Raw genomic sequence first — 25,426 nt, forward strand, 5'->3', positions numbered from 1 at the left:
GCTGGTCGTCCACAGTAATACACATTGGCCGTATTACGGGGAGGGAAACTGAAGGGTGGGGATCGGGCGTTGTGGACAGCGACTCCTACAGGTCGGTTGGTGCGCCTGCGCAGTAGAATCAAGAAGCGACGGGGGCGGGGCCCCTCCAAAGCCCAGACCCCTGACGCTGAAAGATCGAGCCGCGCAGGTGAAAAGATGCGACGGCTGTTACCTCGAGTATCGGAGGGGACTCGTGCTATGTATGACTTAGTCCACATTGCAGCCGGCTTGTGGGAGGCAAGAAACAACGTTCGAAGACGGGAGGGTTGAATTGGACGATATGAAAATTGGGATGGGAGAAAAATAGAAATGGGAGAAAAAGTGGATAAAAGAAAATAAAAAAAAGAGCTCCCGTGCAAAGCTGCGGCAAGGGTCAATATTACTGTCCTTTAAAAAAAACTAAAAATAATTAATTGATATCATGTAACTGAGAAGCCACTACTCCCCAGCAGAGATTATAATAATAATAATAATAATAATAATAATAATAATAATAATAATAATAATAATAATAATAATAATAATAATAATAATAATAATAATAATAATAACAATAACAATAATATAAAGTGTAGTGAGAGAGAGGTGATGCTACTAGAGTATCCTATAGGTGAGACGTGATACAACATACAATATATTTTCCATATGGGCTCCCTTTACAAACTGTGGTCTGATTGATGGCTTGTCATTATTTGTAGTTTCTTTACTTTATTTTCTCTCAACTTGAAGCCGTATGGTATAAGTCAAGTGCCTACTTCAGTGTCTATCTGTAGACCTGCCTGTATGTATTATGAATGAAAGTTCCTTGTGTGTTTTTGGGGAGTGTGTGGGGGGGGGGTGGGGGGGGGGGGGGGGGGGGGGAGAGATTATTGATGTAATCTCAGTATAATTTTGCTTCTTGGAGAATGCCACATACAAGCCCCAAGGGTTTTTAGGCAATTCTCCTTCACATCTCTTTGTGGATTATATTGTATTACCGGTATATGTAATTGTTTTTATATGTGTAAATAAACAGAACAAAAAAACAATAGATAAACAACTAGACAAACGTTTAGCGATATTGACAGACGGAGTGACGGACAAATTGACAGACGTGTAGACGTGGACTTATATCCTGGTATTTGTACAGACACAGATGGACAAGGACAAATAAATAAATAAATAAAGGGGCACATAAAACAGACAAAGAGGCAACCATAGTTGAGTGTTTTTTATTTCTTTATTTCAGATCCCCATTAGTCACTGCCTCAGCAGGCATGAGGTCACTGTCCTAATGCCTCTTATGATCCCCTCCCTGAATATCCTGTCATTTCATCCGCTCCAATTATGAAGTGCCATTGTCTGGCAGGGAGATCAGCCGTGTACAGCCAGAGCTGCTGGCAGGATCATGTTGATTGCGAGACTTTAGTTTGTTGTTGTTGTTTGGTTGTCGCAAGGGACAGCAAGCAGTCTGCGAGTGAAATGGGTTTCAGTATGAGGAGAATAGACGTGGTCAATAGGGGTGTAACGGTACACAAAAACCACGGTTCGGTACGTACCTCGGTTTTGAAGTCTCGCCTGGTACGGGTTTTCGGTACAGTGGGGGGAAAGTTTGGCTTTCCATGTTCCACTCAGGGGTGATGTAGTGTGCAGTAACTAATTGTACTTGTAGGGCTGTCAACGAATATTCTATATTGAAATTAATAATCGAAAACAAATTATTATTATATTAGATTGTGAAAAAAACAGCCCCCGGTGGGTCGGTCGTTAGTGGTTAACATACCGTTGTATTTGTTCGGTACACAGCCGTTGGGTACGGTACACACTGAAGCCGTTCGGTATGGATACGTGTACCTTTACACCTTTAGTGGTCAAACATCAGAAGCACTACATTACGGTATTTTGGCACCTGCTTACATTTAGTCAAAATCCTGCTTTCCGCTGTTGGATCCAGCCGGCGTGCTGTTCTCCGAGATCCAGAGCCCGAATCATTTTAGACACCGTTGCTATGGCGAGCCTCTCACAGAAGCACACACGCATGGCATGCACATACTTTGCTCCATAAATGTATGTTTCGTTCAAGATCGGCTCGGCCGACCCATGTGTCGCACATTTGGCGTTGTCATGTCACCTGTTGCCATGGCACCCTCTCTATCTTGCACCTCCTACAAAAAGATTACAGCGCCACTCACTAGCTACGGCACTTTGGTCCTGTACGATATGGAGAGGCGATAGAATGTTAAACACATCCTGACCTGCATTCTCTCTCTCTCTCTCTGTCTCTCTCTCTCTCTCTCTCTCTCTCTCTCTCTCTCTCTCTGTCTCTGTCTCTGTCTCTCTCTCTGTCTCTCTCGCTCTCTGTCTCTCTCTGTCTCTGTCTCTCTCTCTGTCTCTGTCTCTCTCTCTCTGTCTCTGTCGCTCTCTCTCTCTGTCTCTGTCGCTCTCTCTCTGTCTCTGTCGCTCTCTCTCTCTGTCTCTCTCTCTCTGTCTCTCTCTCTCTGTTTCTCTCTCTGTCTCTGTCGCTCTCTCTCTCTCTCTCTGTCTCTGTCGCTCTCTCTCTCTCTCTCTTGCTCTCTGATCACTGCAGCATCAGTCATTCAACAGGTTTGCAGTGAGGCACGAGTCTCCTGCGTTATGAGCACGTGCTCTCCCTCACACAGACACACGCACGTATGCACACGCACACACACACATACGTGTGTTTATCTATACTTATGAGGACCAATCCGACATTAACCATCATATACGAGCCACCCCGTGTATCCCAGTGGTGTCCGTTTGTAAACGGGACGTACCTAGAGATACGTGAACACAAAGACCCCCCCCCCAACCACTCTTTCCCCACAGATGGAGGTCGGCAGGTTAGTCCCATGGTAAGCAAAGCAACGGTTGTGTAGGGCTGAGCCCAAACGTTCGAACCTTTGTTCGTTATGTTGGCATTCGAATTCTAAATCAACATTCTAATTTAAAAACGTTATATTCTTTTCTATTAATTCTGTTTAAACCAATGGGGTTTTTCTTCACAGTTGCAGATAAAGATTACTACACTAATAATATTATAGTATTAAAAGAAACTGATGAGTTATATTCATTAAAGAAAGTTGATTTAATTGATTTAGTTGGGCTGGGGCTTCTCCCTGGGCTGGGTCTGGGGCTGGAAAGTTGATTTAATAAAAATAAAAATACTAATACTAAAATAATAATCAGATTAATCACTTTATTCAAATTGAGGATTTAGTTTGAGGATATTTAAAAAATAAAATATATATATATTATAATTTTATTTTAAATTTTATATATATATTTTTTATCTAAATTCAACAATCCTCAGTCCTATTACTGTAGTCTACTGTAGGGACAGACCGTTCCTTTCTCCATTTTTTGTGACTTCATGGGGAGATTAAAGAGAGATGTGGCAAAAGGCTTTAGCAGCATGCATTCAATCTGAAGACTGAAGCATTAAGCTGATATCCAGGATGTGTGCGTGTGTGTGTGTGTGTGTGTGTGTGTGTTTGTGTGTGTGTGTGTGTGTGTGTGAGAGACTGTGCGACTGTGTGTGTGTGACTGTGCGACTGTGTGTGTGTGTGTGCATACTTGATTGGTTTGTGTAAATACCCGCGGCATTCTGTTCTGTTATGGGGACACGAGTGTATAATTAACTCCATATGGACGGATGACAAATAATCATCTTTCCTCGTCATCCATTAGAGTTGGGAGGTGTATCGAATATGAAGGTATTATACCGTCATGGAGCCATGCAAAGGTATGGGCTTTTACCATACCATCATCCTTGATATATACAAAATCGTAACATTATACATGTTGATCTAAAAAAATCTAAAAAGTTTTCCTTGCCAATATTATTATAAAGATTTGGGGACACGAAATTGGATTAAAATATACAGTTCATCTCATTGAAAGGAAAACTTGGAGACCCTTTATCACCCACGTACAAACCCTGGTGGTTCAGGGATCAGAGGAGGGATGTGGACCTGAGCTAACAGCTATCCATTTTTCTCCCCCATTTTATTTGTTTTTGCTTTGGACTTATAATGATGACTCATCAAAATATTATGTAAAATGTGATTGAAATGTAATACTCCTATTTGATTTGACTTGACATATTTACAGTAGGTACTGTAGGGCCGGGGCGACATGGTCTCATTATATTCTTTTCTTATTTTGGACAGTATAACGATATTTGACTGCATTTAGTTTTTTCAAAATGTTTTGTGTTTTTGTATATATATAATTTTGTATTATAAATATATATATCAATCTTTTTATTAGCATTTCTCTTTATTTTTCAAATTTTTTTATTTTCTAAAAATGTATAGAACATTTTACATAAACACCCACAACAACTTGCAACTTGCTTCCACTTCAGCAATATTGATCGTCTACCTCAGGGGTTGTCAAACTTTTTCATACCGCGAGCCCATTTTATTTAGGAATTTTTTTGGGGGACCCCACACTTAACACATCCGGTGCCGTTAACGTAGATCTACGTTTTTCTCACAGTATTTCTTTTATTCGCTATTGCCATTCATAATTCAGCGGGGCACCTTGTGCATGCTGTACTGAATGTGTCTGAGCTGGCAGACGGTCTTATACCGCCCTCTACTGCCAGGCGGAGCTATTGCATCTCATTGAAAATGGGCTGGTGTGTTTTAGAAGCCGATCTGAGCCAGGTGGGTGGGGCTGAAATACTCAGGCAAGCCAGTTCTATACAACAATGGCATCGAACAATAACTCCGCCCGCCCGTCATTGTGAAACGGGCCGGTCTAAACAACATTGCATGCGTGCACGAGGAAGGATAATTTATGATCTAGCGTTGATTTCAGGAAGATCCGATAATAATAAAAATAACCGTGTTTATTGGATTACACAAAAACGCAGTTTTCGCGTCTTTTCCCTGGAATGACTCGGAAGCACCCAAACTATATTCATATTCAAAACGGTATAAAATGGAAATGTACGGAGGAAAAAGGAAATCTGTTTTTTGCACGTTTACCAGAAGCAAGTCACTGAGACTCAACGGCGTTATTAGACCCATAGCTATACTATAAATTATACAATGGCATGCAAATTTCTTGATTCTGATTGGCTGAAACACTTCTTTCAGACGTTGTTATTTCTCATAACACTCCACGTGATCCCAGAACCCGCCCACAACCGAATAACTTTTTTTCCGAATCACTCCGCCGTTCGTGTTTTTATGAATGAAACCAAGATGGCGGACAATAATCTTTATGAATGGATGTATTGATATCGTCATAACGACTCATTCAAAAACGATAAAGTCACATGGAATGTGTTAGTTGCTTACACAATGTTGGATTATGTAATTGTTTGGTCATGACTCATTGTGAACCAAAATATAAATCGCGGGAAGTGTGTTGTTAGATGGCATTCGTTGTAGAACCTCCCTCTCCTTCAAAAGGACACTGTTTCACTGTTAATAAAATGTTCAATCAATCAAATAACAACCGCTAACTTCACTGTTAGATGGCATGCTTTGTAGCAACCTATGTATAGATGTAGCACTGTCTACCTGTATGTCATATATGTTATGATGCATTGAAAATGGGGGACCCTGATATAAACAAGACGAAAGTCTTTCTCTGGTCTGCATCCCCTTAACAATTGTGTATTGAGCTGTTCTGTATTGTACCCATTCTGCAATCTGTTAATACAATTTTCAATCAATCAAATAACAACCGGTAACTTCACTGTTAGATGGCATGGCTTTGTAGCAACCTGCCTCTGCAAAAGGACACTGTCGCACGAAGCGATTTCACTGGATGTCCCGGACACAATGGAAGTATGGATATATTCGTAATGAATAATTAAAAAAAGATACCGTTAACTGGAATATGTTAGTTGTTTACACAATGTTGGATTATGTAATTGGTTTGTCATGACCCATTGTCAAAACAATAATACATCGCAGGATTTATATGAAGTTTGTTGTTAGATGGCATGCTTTGAAGCACCGCACCTGCTTCTAGACACGGAGGCAACTTTTCTTTTTTTTACCTACTTTTTCTGTGGATGGTTTTGTGAATAAATCTCCATTATGCTTCAATTACTGTGTGTTTATTGTATAGCAATAAGGTTGGATGAATTCGGCCATTGTATAAAAGACATTACATCACTTGAAGTCATGTGTTATACGAATTAGATCATGCCTAGGGGGGTCTAACGACCCTCTGCTGCGCCTCGGGCCTAACAACCACCCCTAGGCATGATCTAATTCATATAACACACTCCTGCGCGTGATGTAATGCTTAAATATAGGTTTAGCTCTACAAACTACAACTACGTTTACATGTTAATGGTGGGCAAGGAAGGGGTCACTTCCCGGAAGGAGCGTGGCACTCAATGTGTTAATGTATTGCGTAATTTCTAACGTGGAATGTCAAAATAAAAGCACACGTTGTTGAACTTGATCATGCATATTTATTAAAATATTTAATTACAGCACTATGTTATCAATACACATTTATAAAACGAGGCATATTTAGCCAAAATATGTTGCCAGAACAGTGGCTAGCTACTGTAAGAGCCAGGAGGAGGCCACTTCAGTTCCAATCTCCCTGGGTGTTCCCATTGTATTTTGTATCCAGTTATTTTGATCCCAAACTCTTTATAATACTGCTGCAAGGATTTTTTTTATGAACATAAAAAAATACATGTATACTTGGTGATTTGTATATATTGTTGACGACGGTGTAGTAAAAAATCCTTACCTTTTGTATGGATCCATTACTGTATACCTTTTATATTTATTTATACCTCCCAGCCCTGTATAGTAGCTAACTTTTCACCACTTCGACATGTGCGAGTCAGTGAGTCAGCTAGTCGGATAATATGGCAGAGAGACGGGACAGAGGTCTACAAGTTTCTATTGTTAATGATCTCCGTTTGGGGAAACTCGTCTCCAATCTCAGCCGGTCCCTGGGGCGTGTGTCAGCAGTGTTACCAACGTGTCTTGGTGACGAGGAAAGAAAGAAAATAAAAGATCCTAGCTGGTTTATCTTCCTCTAGGCACATCTTCTCCTGTTCTTCCTGAACCCTTGTGTGGTGCCCGTTTCAATGTTTACTAAAAGAGAAATGATACAATTAACACTTTGATCGCCGGGGTTAAATTCATAATTTACCATCCCTCGCCAGCCCTATTTAACATGGAGAAGTTCCCCTTCTTTGCAGGGCTATAACTTTTTAAATTGTATTGCTAAATTGACATTACTATGGCCCATTCAACGTCCTATATCTATTGTTCAGGGTGTAGCAACATTATACTTTTTCATTCACATATTCATACTAAAATACGGTCTAAAGTATAAGTATGTTTTTATCGTTTTCTGCAGCTTTCTCCAGAACTTGATTTATAGCCCCAAATGCATTATATTGATGATCAAATACAGTTTGATAGGAATCTGTGCAAGATAAAAAATGTCAACTGGACGTGCTTCTAGGAGTTACTAAGTATGATCTGATGTTGGGCGGGGGGTCGTTTATAATTCCGTGGGCAACGTTATATCATTCATCTAGTGTGGGTGATATGATCATTAGAGCAGTTAGTAAAGAACACGTTGAAAAATAACGCTGGATCTTACCGTATCTTCCTCGCGCCGTTGGACGATGAGCGTGGAACTGAAATATTCCTATTATGGGATGTAGAAATACCCGATCCATTTCCAGGTTGTATAATAGTATATACGTCCAAATCATGTTGTTGCTACCTTTTTCAGCTTCTCTATTTCAAGGCAATATTTACAAAAACTAAACTAAAACTAGTAATTTCCTATACAAACATGTTTCCTACTATTTATGCATAATAATCATCTGTTCTGTGCGCACGCGAGGGAACATGTATGGGAGCACGCGTGCACATGGCGTCCAGGCAGTTCTGATATTACGACTGCACCACTGGTCATGTATACCAGCCCCCCTCTCAGTCATGTACCACAGCCCCCTCTGTCATGTATACCAGCCCCCCTCTGTCATGTATACCAGCCCCCCTCTGTCATGTACTAGCCCTCTCTCAGTCATGTATACCAGCCCCCCTCTCAGTCATGTACCACAGCCCCCTCAGTCATGTATACCAGCCCCCCTCAGTCATGTACCAGCCCCCTCTCAGTCATGTACCACAGCCCCCTCAGTCATGTACCACAGCCCCATCTCAGTCATGTACCAGCCCCCTCTGTCATGTACCAGCCAGCCCCCTCTCAGTCATGTATCAGCCCCCTCTGTCATGTACCAGCCCCCTCAGTCATGTACCAGCCAGCCCCCTCTCAGTCATGTATCAGCCCCCTCAGTCATGTACCAGCCAGTCCCTCAGTCATGTACCAGCTAGCCCCCTCTCAGTCATGTACCACAGCCCCCTCTCAGTCATGTATCAGCCCCCTCAGTCATGTACCAGCCAGTCCCTCAGTCATGTACCAGCCCCCTCTCAGTCATGTACCAGCCAATCCCTCAGTCATGTACCACAGCCCCCTCTCAGTCATGTACCAGCCAGCCCCTCAGTCATGTACCACAGCCCCCTCTCAGTCATGTACCAGCCAGCCCCTCAGTCATGTACCAGCCAGCCCCTCAGGCATGTACCACAGCCCCCTCTTGAGTCATGTACCAGCCCCTAGTGATGGCGAGATGAAGCTTCATGAAGCATTGAGGCTTTCCATCCAATAGTACCACACATGTGTTGAAGCTTCATGGTGTATTTGCTCTACTGTGCCATCAAGTGGACAATAAATGTAGAACAGGCTGCGTGATTATAATGATACCGAAGCTTTGATGTGATGATGATGCCAATAAACAAATAATAATGTGTCTGTTTTTCTAACAGAATGATGGCAGGGACAGAGGAGAAAGTGCTTGTGTTACTACAACATTCTATAATTTAATATAGTGTGTTTTTCTAACAGAATGATGGCAGGGACAAGTGCTTGCTTCATTCATTTTTATTCAGAAAAAGCAACTCAAAATCGACATGCCATCCTGCATTTGGATCATACAGATGTGATCAGATTAGGCACAGCAAGTTAGACATTACAGCAAGTTTATATGTAACGGAGATGATATGGTCACCTTTTTTGCGTTGTGTTTAACTTTCTTCGATGCCCCGAGGGAGTTTAGAACCCGGGTCTGCCGTGACACGGGCGACAGGTGACAGCACAGACCGCTACACCAAGGTGAATTCACACTTAATGACGTGTAAAGTGTGTCTTTTTAAGTGGAGTTTAACTCGCAGTACCGCTACTCGCCAGTCACTTCACAACGCTTGAAGTCCATCGTGACTGACAGTGCCTCGCGCTACCATCTGTTATATATATGTTGGGATTATTAGGATACACATTTATTTGTCTTTCCCAGTACTCCACGGGATTCTCCAACGCAAAGAAACTCGTAATGAATTCCTATGTCGACACTTGTGTTGCGCACCAACCCCGAAGCCATTTCCTGAATCAGTGACACGGACCGAGGCTTCGGACGCCATCAGTACGTCACCTGATACACGCCTCGATACAGGCTCCACATAAAAAAAACTGAATTACCCGACACAAGCTCCGAAGCCTCGCTTCAAACGTCACATCACTACGGCAGCCCCCCTCTCAGTCATGTACCAAATGACTGGCGGGGGGGTGCTTAGTAAGAGATGTGATTGGGCCAGCCCAGTGTCAGTCAGTACCAATGGGCCGCTGTCCCAGCCTCGTAGTGGGTCGGTCGTTGATCAAACGTTTTTATAAAAATACAAATAAATAATTTTTTTTTATAAATAGGGCCCAAAGATGCGTCGGCCCACCGGGAAAATGCCCGGTATGCCAGATGGCCAGTCCAGGCCTGCAGCTGCACATACTCTCATCCACACACTTACACACTGATGATACTCATTCATATTGGCTGCTAATTAGTATAGTTTAATAAATATTGTTATTTCTTAAATTGTGCCTGTCTCCCCTTACTTGTTGCGAGCTTGAGCCATCTCGTAACATTACTATAAACAAGTATAGAGGGTGTCGTTTCCCCACAAATGAGAGCTTGGGGTTTTAAGATGCAAAGTAAAACGAGTGATGAAAAAGAGGGAACCAGTAAGGGTAAATAGACTTTATTCTTTTTTTCAAAGCAGTGTTTACAGTATTCAAATGTTACTTTATTTCTTTATTTCACAGCTTACTGCGGGGCACTATTCACTTAAATGCAACTTTTAGAAAAACAAACAGAAACTATGTACAACCATTCATATCTGACAGGCAAAGATATTACACTTTTTTTTGTGTTATTTTTTTTCTTTTTTTTAAATGTACATATACACATATGCTACAATTGCCAGATCAAGACATTAAAGCACATTTCTTTACAATGTTAAATACACACACACACCTGAAGCGTAGCTGGGATGAAAATCCTAAACAGTTCCGAGATGTCCTTACAGTGGTTCTGAATTAGTTTGTTTGGAGCAGATAAGACAAAAAGACACTAGCTAACAGCCTATAAACATTATGAAACAAAACATGTTGTATTTTTTTTTTTACAGAATTGATGGTTGGATTTGAATATCCGTAAGGGCACACCTACTACTGTAGTATGTGGCAGTAGAATTCGACAAGCTGTAAACAGAGCGCGTGTATGTAAACAATAGCAAGACAGTACACTAAAGTAACAATTAATTTCCCAAAGACTCAACCCCAACTTGACAATGTGTGTACAGGGTCCCCCATTTTCAATTCATCGGGACATATATGACATATATGACATACAGATAGACAGTACTACATCTATACATTTATGACATACCAGATTTGCAAATACAGTACTGTTTGTGATACCAAAAGAGTCCAGAAAAGAGAGTATATACATTTGACGTAAAAACTGTACATTGGAGGAGGTTGGGTGGGGTGTTCCACATTGATGTGGCATAATTGCGAAACGTGTTTAGTCCCTTGTTTGAGCCGAATCTGGGTTTAACATGATTTGTGGAGCTCCCTCTGGTGTTGTGATCGTGGTATTCACTGACCTTTGGGAAATATTTTGACATGTACATGGGTACCTTGGTCGTGTAGTGTATCTTGTAGACCAGGCCCATTGCAAGTTGCTGTACTCTGTCGTCTACTCTAAGCCATCCTAGGTTGTTAAAGTGGGCAGGGGTGAGGTGGGTTCTAGGAGTAAGGTCAACCAGTTTGTTTTGAGATGTTTGTAATTTTGTTTTTAGCACCTTTGAGGTGCTTTGGTACCATGAGGTGCAAGCATAGTCGTAGTACCCTTGAATGAGTGCTCCTGCCAGAGTCTTCAGTCTCTGTCGCCGGGCGGAGAAAGCTGTGATTGCTGTATTGGTGGGGGAGGAACAAAACAGGGTGCCCTGCCATCCTGGAAGATTGAAGAAAAGCCTTCATTATATGGTCCAGCTACTACTAATCACTGTCACGTGTGCATTTTAAATTTTTTTTATAAAATCAACAAAGAATATTATGTCCCCAAGACAGTGGGCTACCCAATTTGTTGTCACTTGTTCTCACAAGTGAAGTTGTAATTAGAATACTCACACCGAAAGGGCCTGCAGGCTGGGCTGAGGCCCCTGGCCCCTGCAGCTGGCGGTTGGAGAGGTCCAGGGGTCCATGAGGGTTGGAGAGGTCCAGGGGTCCATGAGGGTTGGAGAGGTCCAGGGGTCCATGAGGGTTGGAGAGGTCCAGGGGTCCATGAGGGTTGGAGAGGTCCAGGGGTCCATGAGGGTTGGAGAGGTCCAGGGGTCCATGAGGGTTGGAGAGGTCCAGGGGTCCATGAGGGCCGTCTCTGGAGGTCCCCGGGGGCATGCAGGGTGCCATGTTGACCAGGACGGCTGGATCTGAGGTTGAGCGAGTTTTGAATCAATTCAAGCTTGGAACTGATGTACCATGGAAGTTTACCAAGAACAGCCTTATATACTGTAGATGGCATGCCCCTCCCCCCTGGGCCATGTGACTACACACAACATTGTATCATTTAGTGGGGAGACTCGAGGTTATCTGACAGAGGAAGGTCTAGCTCCACTCCCACCATGTTACTGGCCTTCCTGACCAGCATTTGATACATTTGAAACTGGATTGTAGCCAGCTCTTCATAACAACTCAACAACAATAGTCTTCCGGGATTCTGAAATTGGGGAGGAGATAGCGGGGGTAGTAAATGAATGAATGTGGATGAGAGCCGTGATGCCGTACTACATCTATAGTACTCAGCTGCTTTCGACACCATCTCACACTCAATCCTCCTAGACCGCCTGGAAAGTGTCCTTGGCATCACTGGTACCCCCTTGTCCTGGTTCATATCCTACCTTACCAACAGGTGGCAGTATGTTTCCCTCTGGGGTCCATGTCAGCTCCAGCACCTGTTAAACAGGGTGTTCCCCAGGGTTCGGTGCTAGGTCCGCTCCGTTTTATGATCTACCTCCTCCCACTCGGTGATATCATAAGGAAACATGGCCTCCACTTCCACTCTTACGCAGACGACACGCAGCTTTACCTCCACACTAGAGGCTGACATGTGAGTGGATTTTGACTCCCGCTCCTTCCCACTCCCACAGAAATAATCCCATCCCATCCCAATCCCAAGTGAGTTTAAAAAAAAATCCCACTCCCTCCCACTCCCACAGAGGACTGATCCCAATCCCGTCCCAATCCCGAGCCAAACTTTTATAGAATCCCACTCCCATCCCAATCCCACACCCGTTTACCCATCCTCCTCCGTTTTTCTTCCTCAGTATAAAATATGCAGTAGGCATGGGTCACATCATGTCTGCCTTAGTTAAATATAAAACCACCAAACATTTACATTAGTGATGCACCGATGTGAAAATTGTGGTTCGTTTCGCTTGTGCTGCAGTGTTTTGTGACTGAATGAAAACTTCGAGGGTCAGAAATGTTCAAATATCACTCCCGTCCAAATCCCGTTGATTTTGTTGTCATAGTTCCCACTCCCTTCTGCTCCCGTTGACTTTTACTCCCGGTCCTGCCCAATCACGTGATTCAAAGTGAAATTGACTCCCATCCTGTGGGAATCCCGAAAATAATGTCATCCTCTACTCCACACCAAACCCTCGGCTCCCCTTCCTCCCCCCTCCCTCACTGCCTGCCTCCAGGACATAAAAACATGGATGACCACCAACTTCCTTCAACTCAACAGCAAGAAGACCGAATTAATAGTTGTAGCCTCCCCAGCCCTCCTCCAAAAGATCGACCACCTTGTTCTCTCCGTGGATGGCTACTCCATCTGCCCCTCCACGGAGGTAAGGAACCTGGGCGTAATACTGGACTCAACCCTCTCATTTCACCCTCACATCAAGTCTGTCACCAGATCCGCCTTCTTCCACCTCAGAACCATTTCCCGCCTCCGCCCCTCACTCTCCGACACCTCAGCGGAAACACTCATTCACGCCTTCATCACTTACCGCCTCGACTACTGTAACGGAATCCTTCTTGGTGCTTCCAAGAAGGTTCTGGATCGCTTACAGTACGTCCAAAACTCTGCTGCGAGGGTCCTCACGCACACCAAACCCTGGCAGCACATCACCCCCACCCTGCAAAAACTCCACTGGCTCCCCATCAACTACCGAATCCCCTACAAGATCATCCTCCTCACCTACAAATCCCTGCACGGGTTGGCCCCTTCCTACCTGACCAACCTACTCCACTCCAGCACGAGGCCTCCACTCCTCCAACTCCGACCTCCTCACCATCCCCTGCACCAGGCGTTCCACACTGGGAGACCGAGATTTCGCTGTAGCTGCCCCCAGGCGGTGGAACTCCCTCTCCCCCTCCATCCGAGGCTCTGACACCATCAACCTCTTCAAACCCCACCTAAAAACCCACCTGTTCTTCACGCAACACGGCCCCGCTTTTAAGCCACAGATCCCGTTGTTTTGTTTTGTTGTTTGTTTGTTTTTGTTTTGTTTTCTGTTTTTTGTATGTTAATTTCAACCACTTCATCCAATTGGACAGCACCTTGCTTCCTTTTTTTATCTTATTTGTTTTTTCCTGTTGTTACTACACATATTAATAATTTATATTTTTTATCTTTTATTTTTTTCAAAAAATAAAATTTTCACCCTTTCCTTGTACAGTGTTCTTGAGTCTGAGAAAGGCGCTTCTCTCTTAAAATCCAATTTATTATTTTACATGAAATTATTATTTCTGTCAAGTTTAAAGGCTATTTTTTCTGCTGAATGAAAGCTGAAGAAACCGGAAGGTTAATTGTGGTTCAGAATATTCTTTATTCAGAACATGACAAACTAGGCCTACTTGCCAAACCACAAATCTGAGGTAGAACATGAACACGAACTGTATAACAATAAAACTTTTATAACTGGCATTAACAATGAAAATAAATAAATAAATTCTCAATTCTGGTATTAATAATGAAAAATAAATTTAATCTCAAGTCTGATTAGCACACATAGCCTACTGTGTACAGACGGTTTCAAACTGTATTTTAAATTAGAAAGCAAACTAAATAAATGGACAAGAGAAAAATAAATCTCAATTTGGTCATTTGGACAAGCAAAGCCATTACTTTAAGTTGCGGGCAAGAAGTCTGTCCACAAATCTGAGGTAGAACATGAACATGAACTGTATAACAATAAAACTTGTATAACTGGCATTAATAATAAAAACATTTATAATATTTTTTTGTTTAAAGGACAAATATATCGCGATAATTATCGTTATTGTTTTATCGCCCAGCCCTAATGCAAATGGAGCACAAGTAAGACACAGTCTTGTGTTGCCTGACCGTAACTATCCTACTTCATGAGCCGCCTCAAACCTAACCTTATTACTCATGATATGAAATCAAAACGGCTACTGAGAGACCCATTTGAATAATAATAATAATAATAATAATAATAATAATAATAATGGATTGGATTTATATAGCGCTCTTCTCTGACTCAGAGCGCTTCACAGAGTCCATTATTCGTTCATACACAGTCATACCGGTAGAACATCTTCTGATAATCCATTTTGCTGTGATGGGCATCATCTACGTTTTTGTGGGTGAACTATTTGTATGAATATGACCAAGTTCCATACCCTGAAACATAGACTACACTAGATAATTAGTTTTCTCTTCTTGCCATCATCTCCCTCCCAGGTAACTCGCTCTTTCACTGATTCGATTGTTCATACTTCACACAATCATCATCCAATCTCCCTTTTTAAGTGTCGAGACTGAAAGCGGAGCGTGTGCCTGAGCTAACCTCGCAGTGCCTCAGGTTGGTGGCTGGAGTGTTCTTGAGTGGCCTCTCTGGTGGAGGTAGGCATGGAGATATGGGCCCTTGGAGGGGCAGAGCAGATGGTCAGATCATGCCTCTTGAGGGATCCTCCGCAAATCACATCTACATGAGAATATCAAGCGCCACTCGTAACGACTACAAAGACTGCAAAGTGGGTTCATCTGCGATGCAGAGGAGGGTGAGCTGTTGTTGTTGTTGCTCATACTGGCCCACGACACCGGAAGAGTCCAGGAGAAAAGGTCTTGTGTTTTTCAGTGGAGATGGACTGATGATGGTTCATCACTTCAGATGGCAAGTGAAAGTCTTTCCTGAGTATCGAGTCAGTGCTGAGCCAGTTTGTTACGTTTACAGAACAGTAGAATAGAATAGAAATACTTTATTCATCCCGAGGGAAATTCGGTACTACAAATCGCTCACATTTAGGTAGACAAAACAAAAGTCACGAATAAGAATAACAATAAGCCTAAGAATAAAATACGGTCCGGGATATACATTTCCTATGTTACATTCTAATATATAAATAATACAGAAATATACAGTAAGTGTAAATTTGTACTATGTCGGTTTAAAAGTAAAGTAAAAGTCCAGGAAGATAGTCCTGTCGCCCTGTGCTGCTCGGTGATGCAGTGAGGCACAGTGATGCATTATAATAAAGTCTGATGGCTGTCGGAATGAAGTATAGACTCGGATGACATGTTTGAGGCAACTGGACACAAATAATTGAAATATAATAAATGTTTCATTCTGACATGTTACACATGGCTCTCTGCATCGTATTAAAAAATTGTGGGAATTCTCCTTTACCGATTTAGTCTGATATTGGCAGAAATCTTGACTAAATCCTAAAAGATTTAAAAGCGTCCCAACAAAAACAACAACATGTCTTTGAGCTACTGTAGCAAGCTACACTCTCATGACGGACTTTGACGAAGAAACATTTCTCAGTCGGATAATGTTTTTTTTTGCCGGGTAAATTTTTTGCTTTGCTCCGCCCTAGACAATTGTGATTGGTTGGAGAAATATAGGCAATTTTTTTTCCCCCACAATGATATTGGGTTCTGCCCATTGGTTCTGCACGCTCAAATTCAGTGTGCACTACAGATAGGTCTGGTGACGTGGGACTGCTACAGATAGGTCTGGTGACGTCACGTGGGACTAGGGCTGCACGATTCTTGCTCAAATGTGACGATTTTTTTCTCTCTAAGAATTGAGATCACGATTCTCTCACACGATTCTTATTTTTTCAATAAAATCATTTATTGGACTCTTTCTTAAACAGACAACATAACTTTTTTTTGATCCACTTTTTCTCCCATTTTCTATATTTTTCTCCCATCCCAATTTCGTATCATCCAATTCAACCCTCCCCTGTCACGAACGCTGTTTCTTGCCTCCCACAAGCCGGCTACAATGTGGACTAAGTCATACATAGCACAAGTCCCCTCCGGTACTTGAGGTAACAGCAGTCGCATCTTTTCACCTGCGCGGCTCGATTTCTCAGTGGCGAGGAGTAACGCGTGGGAGGCTCACGCTGCCCCCGACACTTCCTGATTCTACTGCGCAGGCGCACCAACCGACCTGTAGGAGTCGCTGTCCACAACGCCCGATCCCCACCCATCAGTTTCCCACCCCCTAATACGGCCAATGTGTATTAGTATGAACGACCAGCTAAACTGAAAGCAATGTGGAGCGCTGGGCTCGAACAGGCGAGCCCAGCGTCTCCGCATTCGTGGCGAGCGCCTTGCCCACTACGCCACGTAGCCGCCCTAACATAACTATTATATTAAAGTGCTTCACTTAAACTTAAACATAACATATATGAAAGTGCTTGACTTAAATGTAAGTCTCTTGTAACATACAAAATAACTCAAGTCAGAATCGTCATCATTTAAAAAAGTTAAGTAAAAAGTAAAAAAGAATAAAAAATGTAAAAAAAAAATTATTTTTTTAAATTTATAAAAAAAAATCATCATAATTTAGAAATGAGATTGCATAGGTCTATGAATCGAGATCGCGATTTCTTTTTTCGTTTAATCGTGCAGCCCTACGTGGGACTACTACAGATAGGTCTGGTGACGTGGGACTACTAATTGGAGGAAGAGTGGGTATTTTGCAGCAACACTCTGGTTTATGACTCACTCACTGCAGAACTTTGAAACTGGGAACAAGCTGTGAATAGCTCCTCATGAGACAGAATGTGTAATAATGTTGTGCGATGCCCCACCACGCCTTCCATCCCAAGCCCCTGTGTGATGACCTGCAGTACACCCATCAGTCTCTCTCTCTCCCCCCCTCTCTCTCTCTCTCTCTCTCTCTCTCTCTCTCTCTCTCTCTCTCTCTCTCTCTCTCTCTCTCTCTTCTCTCTCTCTCTCTCTCTCCCTCTCTCTCTCCCCCTCTCTCTCTCTCTCTCTCTCTCTCCCCCCCCTCTCTCTCTCTCTCTCTCTCTCTCTCTCCCCCCCTCTCTCTCTCTCTCTGTCTGTCTCTCTCTCTGTCTCTTTTGCTTGCTCTCTCCCTCTCTCTCCCTCTCCATCTCTTCTCTAGCTCTCTTTTTCTGTGTGTGTCTCTCTGTCCCTCTCTCTGTCCCTCTTTCTCTCTCTCTCTCCCTCCCTCTCTCTCTCTCTGTCCCTCTCTCTGTCCCTATTTCTCTCTCTCTCTCTCTCTCTCTCTCTCTCTCTCTCTCTCTCTCAGTCTCCGTCTCAGTCTGTTAGAGTTAGACTAGTGTATTCCTGGCTTTTTTTTTTATACGTTTTTGACGACGTTTGATGTCCTATCTACACAGAAATGCGTTTTTTGGCGGTTTTTTGTGGATACGGCTGAAACGCAAAATTGTGTTTGCGTTTGGAGATACGCAAAAAAAACGAATCGACAACAGCGTGTAGTCAGCTCGCTAGCCGTTGTTGCGAAAACGCCCATGCGCAGTAGATACCATCGCGTGCCCTTCCGGTGACAACAGTGTGTGTGTTTGGGACATAGCTCATTAGCTCCGTGTCCCAAATAGCTTCAGCTACCATGTGTTGTCAAGTTATTGTTATAAGGACCCCAGTCCAAGCTACAACAGTCTGCATTCCCTTAACAATTGTTTGTATTGAGCCGTATTGTATTGTACCCATATGCAATATGTTAAATAAAGTTTACATCCATTCATTCTGCTAACATTACCGATTGCATGAGCAGCTGGCTAACGTGAGCTATCAGGATTCAGACCCTGTTAGCTCAGAGCTCCTCTTTCAACTTAACAACCATTAAACAAAATGGCCCAGTCATCTATTCACCTTTGTTTAATACACACAGCGTTGTCTCTAATGTTATCTAACTACTGATAGCTCGCGATATCATCAGTTTTGGTGCTGGCTAAGTAGCGTGAGCTAACGTTAGCTTCTAGCCACAATGCTATATTGTTATAATGGCATACTCCATTGACGTTAGCATGCAGCTAACAATGCTACCGATCGTTTTTTAGACTAAACTATCCGCTCTTGGTGGTCACTTGTGTTGATGTTAGTTTTGTTTCATCAACAAATGACAGGCAGAACACACAGTGAATGTATCCGTTTTGTTTATTGCACTTTTATTAGGCTTTGCTGAAAAAGAATGGCTGCATTGAGTAAATAGGCAAGATGGTGGCGCGGCATAGGCGCCTGCCTTATTGACATTATTTTCTTTGCTGGAGCTTCCAGGAAGTGTATTGGCACATTCGTTCTGATTGGTTGAAATTGCCTTCATGTTTGCCACCTACTGCCACCTACTGCTTTGGCAGTGTACTACATCAGTGTGCTCGGGTGACAAAACGAAAAAAAAACGAAAGTGTGACTCGAGGCGCACGACGTCGCGGCGATACGCATATGAAAACAATACGAAGATGATACGAAAGGTGTAACCGCAGCCTCACAGTCTCTCTCTCTCTCTCTCTCTCTCCCCCCCCCCCCATGGAGTAGCAGCAGGGCCTCAGTAATGACACCATGCAGTGTTGGCAGTGGAATTCACACTGCTGGTGTGAGGTCTTCAATTATTCACCATGGTTTCAGGGTTTATCTCTGGGCAGACTAAACACAGATAACTCGTGTATTCAAAGTATTCAACACTCGGCTGTAGAGTACACGTCTAGAGTACACATACTACCAGAGACTCTATATAACGAGAGCACTCTGGGAGTTTTGAACAGAGAAATCTGTAACTCTAAAGATGGCGACAACAAAACTGCTTTCTACAAATATATTCCGAGAAAATAATTCAACGTGACGTTATTTCATGTTGAGTGACATTATAATCGACTGCATTTTGAGGTGAAATGTGAGTCTTTAAAGGTATAAGATAAATTAATCACGATCTCTGCGGTGAGTGGTTGCCATGGTAACTAAGGACTCTGGTGGAAGCCACTGGAAAAGGGTCTCTTTAGATCAAGATGAGTCTCTTTAGAGAGACTTGGGACACCATTTTAAAACGATGCACAGATGTGACGGACCCTTTTTCATAGATGTCATAGCAGAGTTTACTCAGCTGGAGTTAGGTGTGCCAGTGAGCCAGCGTTGACGACAGTGTTAATTTTGTCAACGAAAATTATGACTAAAGATGTTCGTCAACGAAGCTTTTCCCCCCGACGACAACGAGACGTGACGTCACGTTAATGTTGATCATGTGACACTAACGTGACTAAATTATTTATGCATGATCATTGACTACATCTGAGGACACAAATGTACTTTACAAAAACCATGACGAATTCTCTCTTAATTTATGTTGACTAAAATAAGATGAGACAAAATAATTATAACTTTTAGAATAATTCATATTATTATTTCAGCATTTCCGTTTCCGGCTAATCGATAGATACTGCTCCCCACCGTTTATGTCCCACTAAAAGCCAAGCTACGTGAGGCTAAAAACCGCGTCCCAGGTCTCTCGTGACTACAGAGAGTAATCATGTAATGTAATCATTGCCTACTTTTACTGCAAGTAGCAAGGATTCATTGTCTAATCTTATATAAATCGCAACAATAAACCTTGAATAGCCTTTAAACTTGACAGAAATGATTATTTCATGTACATCGACATAATTATCGATATCGAGTGATATGACATTTTTTATCGTGATAACATGTTTGGCCATATCGCCCAGCCCTAATTTGCGTGTATTTCATTATAATGTAGAATACTGTATTTCTCCTGAGATCTAACATGAAAATCAAGTCACTTTAATTTTATCTGACATGTTACACAAGGCTCTTGGCACCGGATTTTAGTATTGGGGAAATTATCCGATATCTATACCATATTTTAGGCTGGCATCTGCCTGATTATAATATGGTGCTGCTGCCTGTACCGTTACCATGGTACCGTACAGACCCCAGACCTTCCTGCCATGTGTGTGTCTGTGTCTCGACTGGGTACAGATTTACCATGTCAGCGTCAGCGATCGGCTCATTACTGATGATCTGTGACAACAAGGGAACAGAAGCCATAAAAGATTCACAGGAGTCCTCTGAGAAATGCCCGGCGACGGCTGCTGGAGTGCCCTGCCGCTGTCGTTCACCCCGTTGTGGTGGTTAGGGATGCAAGACAAAACACAAAAGAAAAGGTGCAGACCAGAGTGCAAATGTAACGGTGCATTAGTAATGTACAATGTACAGGTGATTAAACTGGAAATAAAATTTATAAATGAGTACTACTGAGTAATAGTGCTAATCAGTATTTATGTACCGTGGGGCGACAGTGGCTCGGGAGGTAGAGCAGTCATCTGGCAATCCGGAGGTTCCCGGTTCGATTCCCGCTCCTCCCGGGCAGCATTGTGTCGATGTGTCCTTGAGCAAGACACTTAACCCCTAATTGCTCCTGATGAGCAGGTTGGCACCTTGCATGGTTGCCGCCGCTGTCGGTGTGTGAATGTGTGACTGAATGTGTGAGTGAATGGGTAAAATGTGAGTAACAAATTGTAAAGCGCTTTGGATAAAAGCGCTATATAAAAAAGCAGCCAAAGGTCACTTTAGAGAAAAAAACATAACTGTTTTTAGTTTTTTGTATAGTTAGTATAGCTAGTATAGGATAGTATATATAGTATAACTGTATATTTGTATAGTATATTGTATAGTAGTGTATATAGGACTCATTACCTTTTAATTCGGAAGCTTAGCATTGTACTGTATCTTATCTTAATACTTTTTGTCATGTCCATTTTATTATCCATTCTATTTTATTCTATTATTTGTATTTTTGCACAATCAAGGCGGGCATGGCCACCTTCATTTCACTATATGTCTTGTGTATGTATGTGACGAATAAACCTCTTGAATCTTGAACAATACCCACATGCTTGAGTATTAACCATTCTATTTTCGGTAATACCGTGTCGATTCTCTGAAATCGAATCATTGATTCTTACTTACTGGGTTAGATATGGTTAAAAAAAGATAATTAATTCTGGCAGAGGTTCATTCTGTTAGATAGATTCATAGATTCAAATGTATTGTCAGCATGCAGCACAAGTACAGTACAACGAAAATAAGTTTTGTCATCCAACCAGAGTGCAAATGTAACGGTGCATTAGTAATGTACAGGTGATTAAACTGGAAATACAATTTATAAATGAGTACTACTGAGTAATAGTGCTAATCAGTATTTATGTACTGTGTTGTCGTATTATTATTTACAGTGATACTGTACAGGATTATGGTAAACGAGATGGTACATCTCAAGGGGTTTATCCTAATAAATTGAATTGCCAACAACAACAATTATATAATGGTATGTACAGACGGATGTCAATAAATATATATATATACAGTATAGCAGTATTGTACATGCTATCATACAGAGTTATATGGGTTATATGCAGGTATATATTTAGACTGATGTGGATATACACATACTGTATATACAATAAATACATGATAAATATGGTATGCATTATTGTACAAGCTATCATACAGAGTTATATATACCCCCAACTGCTAGGTTGCAGTATTGTTCTAGTACTGAAGTGATTATCTTGTACCATCAGCAATTCCACCTCCAACGTGACAACATAAACATTGTACTTACCACCATTGCTATTAAAATCACAGTGTATCACAGTGTTACCGTTTACAGTATCGCACTGTATTGAATCGGAACCACTGTACCGCGATTTGTATCATGCCGCCAGATTATTGCCAATACACTACTGCTACAGTATACCTTCAGTTGACCTAACAGTCAGCACTGTATTGGATGAAGTATATTAGTGGAAACAGGAAAAAACTAGGGATGTCCGATAATATCGGCCGATATTAGCATTAAAATGCAATATCGGAAATGATCGGTATCTGTTTTAAAAAATATATATAATTAATTATTTTCTTTTTTACATTTATTTAACCTTTATTTACCCAGGCAAGCAAGTAAGAACAAATTCTTATTTCATTTATTGTCAAAAGTATGCATAATGTTGTGTTAATTCCACAAAGAGATATGTAATGTTAATTACCTGAAATTATTCCGTTTTTTGGGGGAGGAAACCTTGCATATATCGGTATCGGTTGATATCGGTATCGGAAATTAAGAGTTGGACAATATCGGTATATCGGATATCGGTAAATAAGCCAATATCGAACATCCCTAGAAAAAACGGCATGTGACGTTACGTAACAGGGATATGTATTTTTTCACTCTAACTCGTGTTGTTGCATTTTGTTTCCAGGTTTCGAAAGGGGGAAAGAAGACCTCCTGCCTTTGCCTCTTAAAGAGGACTCGGCGCATTCCATATCCAAGAGCAAGGTAAGAACCTCAAATAATACCTGAAGTGTGTGTGTGTGTGTGTGCGCGTGTGTGCGTGTGTGTACCTCATTTATGTGAAAAGTCTGGACAATTTCAAGACTCCACACTCATGACACGCACATTTTTGATGTCCTGATTTAGTTTGACAAGCTATCAGAGTGTAATGCTTATGGTTAAGGTTAGGGTTAGTTACCGTGTGTGCGTGCACCCACCCTATCCATAATGAGACCCAAGAATATGGAAACAACCTTGCCTCAGGCATGAAATATTCACATGACTAACACATTGCATAGCCTACATTTTACACATCAAACCGTTATTGATGAAAAGCCAAACTGGGGTCCTTTCTCCAAACGAAGTCCCCCAAGGATAACCAGCTAAGTACTGATCAATAGCGAGGTGCGGTTGCAATGTTGTCCTTATTGCAAATGTGAGTGGGCATGAATGTGAGAATCATGGCAGAGAAATTGGGGATCAGACGGGAATCGTATTACATCCTCATTATGACTTTGTCATTGGAATATATTGAGGGAGGCATCAAGTTCCAGAATGTTCTGTGCAGTGTCTCTTATCATCACACTCAAACTGAAACGCACTGTTGGCTCCGCTCATCATTACATTTGCTGACTTGAATAACAAGATAAGATTTTCAAAAGCTTGAAAGTCTCACTTGTTCAAAGGCCCTATGAGTTATGCAGGCTGTTCAAAGCAATGATCTGAGGCTACGTTTGTGATTAATCCTTGACTCAAGGCTTCAATTAAGCTTGCGTTTTACGTCCCAAACATCCCATATCTTGGATATTATGCAAGTTTGCAAGAGTTGCAAGAGAATATGCAGCGAGTTTGGCTGTTTTTTTAAGATGGATCTAAACATCTCCCAAAATAATCTCTGAATAGAATTCCTAATAGTTCTAGTAAGAGTATTGAGTATTGTTATTGTAAATATTGGTTCAGATTCCTTTATTGTCACGTCATTCAGTACCTTACAGCTAAAAAAAATAGTGAAATGCACTTTGTTGTGGTTCCTCGACCATAGCAGCATCCAATATAATATAAATAAAATAAAATTAGCATAGAATAAAAATAAGATAAAATAACAGTTAGATGACTATATACAGTTCTAAATTTTTTTTTAAAAAGTGTGCACTACCGATAACAGGATGTAGATATTATACTATATCAAATTTAAATACAGTTCCAACCAAAAAGTATGTTGTGTGATGTGCAATGAGCAATGTGCAATAATTAGCAGTGGGTAAAATGCAATGTGCAATACAGTTTAGAAGCAGCAACAGTGTTTCTCAAGTGTGGGGGGGGGGGGGTAGAGCAGAGAGAGGGGGGGCTCTGTTGACGAGTATGATGGCTCGGGGGAAAAACTGTTCTTCAGCCGGTTGCTTCTGGCTGTGTGGCTGCAGTAGTGCTTTCCAGACCGCATCAGCTGGAACAGTCCATGGTTGGGGTGATTAAAGTCCTTGATAATTTTTGTTGCTAGACCTGAGTTTCAAGTTCAAGTTTCAAGTTTCTTTATTAGTTGTCATACAGAAGTACAGAATACTTTTATACAAAATGCTTCTTTCTGTTACGCTCCAGAGACTGTGCTAGACAAAAATAGATAAGTATAAAATAAGTATAGCAAGTATAAAATAGAAGTCAAGTATGTAGACAAAAGTGTTCAGTATATACATATATACAATGTACAATGCAGAGTAGAAGTAACTGAGTTACAATACAATATACTATACAGTGCAAAGCAGAAATGGGATGAGGTACAATTTAGGTACAATTTACAGTAAGGTGTAATGAGGTATGGGTTGTAGTGCAAATTCTTTACCAATAAATATAAAGTGTGTTTAGGTGTTCTAAAGTGGGTGCTGCAGTGAGTTGTTTGTTTAAAGTGAGTGTGTGCGTGTGGATGTGTGTGCTGTGAGTGCATTTGATGGTTGTTACATAGTGTTATTGTTCATTGAGCATCCTGATTCTGGCCTGGGGATAGAAGCTTCTTCTGAGTCTCTCTGTGCTTGCCATGAGACTCCGGTATCGCTTGCCTGACCGCAGCAGTTCAAAGAGGCAGTTGTTTGGGTGGCTGGAGTCTTTGATTATCCCCTTAGCCTTACCCATGCACCGCTTGTTGTAAATGTCCTGGTGGGAAGCCCCCCTCCAATTGTGCGTTCGGCTGAACGGGCCACTCTCTGTAGTCTGCTACCTGAGCTCTACTTCTTGTTATTGTTGTCCTCTCAGGGGTTCCCAAAGTCCGGGTCACGAGCCACAGGAGGGTCGCGAGCCGCCGTGGGGGGGGGGGGGGGGGGGGGGGGGGGGTCGCCAGATGATTTCCCCCCAAAAAAAAAAAATCCAAATTTTCTTTTTTTATTTATTTTAAATTTTTTAGTCAG

General features: G+C 41.9%; 1 protein-coding gene across 1 annotated transcript in view; it reads left to right on the forward strand.

Moving 5' to 3' along the window:
* The window catches only part of osbpl8 (oxysterol binding protein-like 8), a gene marked incomplete at its 3' end in the record, with an annotated part of 241,611 nt that overhangs the window by 176,671 nt on the left and 39,514 nt on the right, over positions 1-25,426 (forward strand). The window contains 1 exon segment of the mRNA XM_084331028.1: positions 22,960-23,036. Within this exon segment, the coding sequence (XP_084187154.1) occupies positions 22,960-23,036 (77 nt within the window).

This window comes from Notolepis coatsorum (assembly GCF_963971535.1).
Source record: "Notolepis coatsorum genome assembly, chromosome: 15".
Taxonomy (NCBI): domain Eukaryota; kingdom Metazoa; phylum Chordata; class Actinopteri; order Aulopiformes; family Paralepididae; genus Notolepis; species Notolepis coatsorum.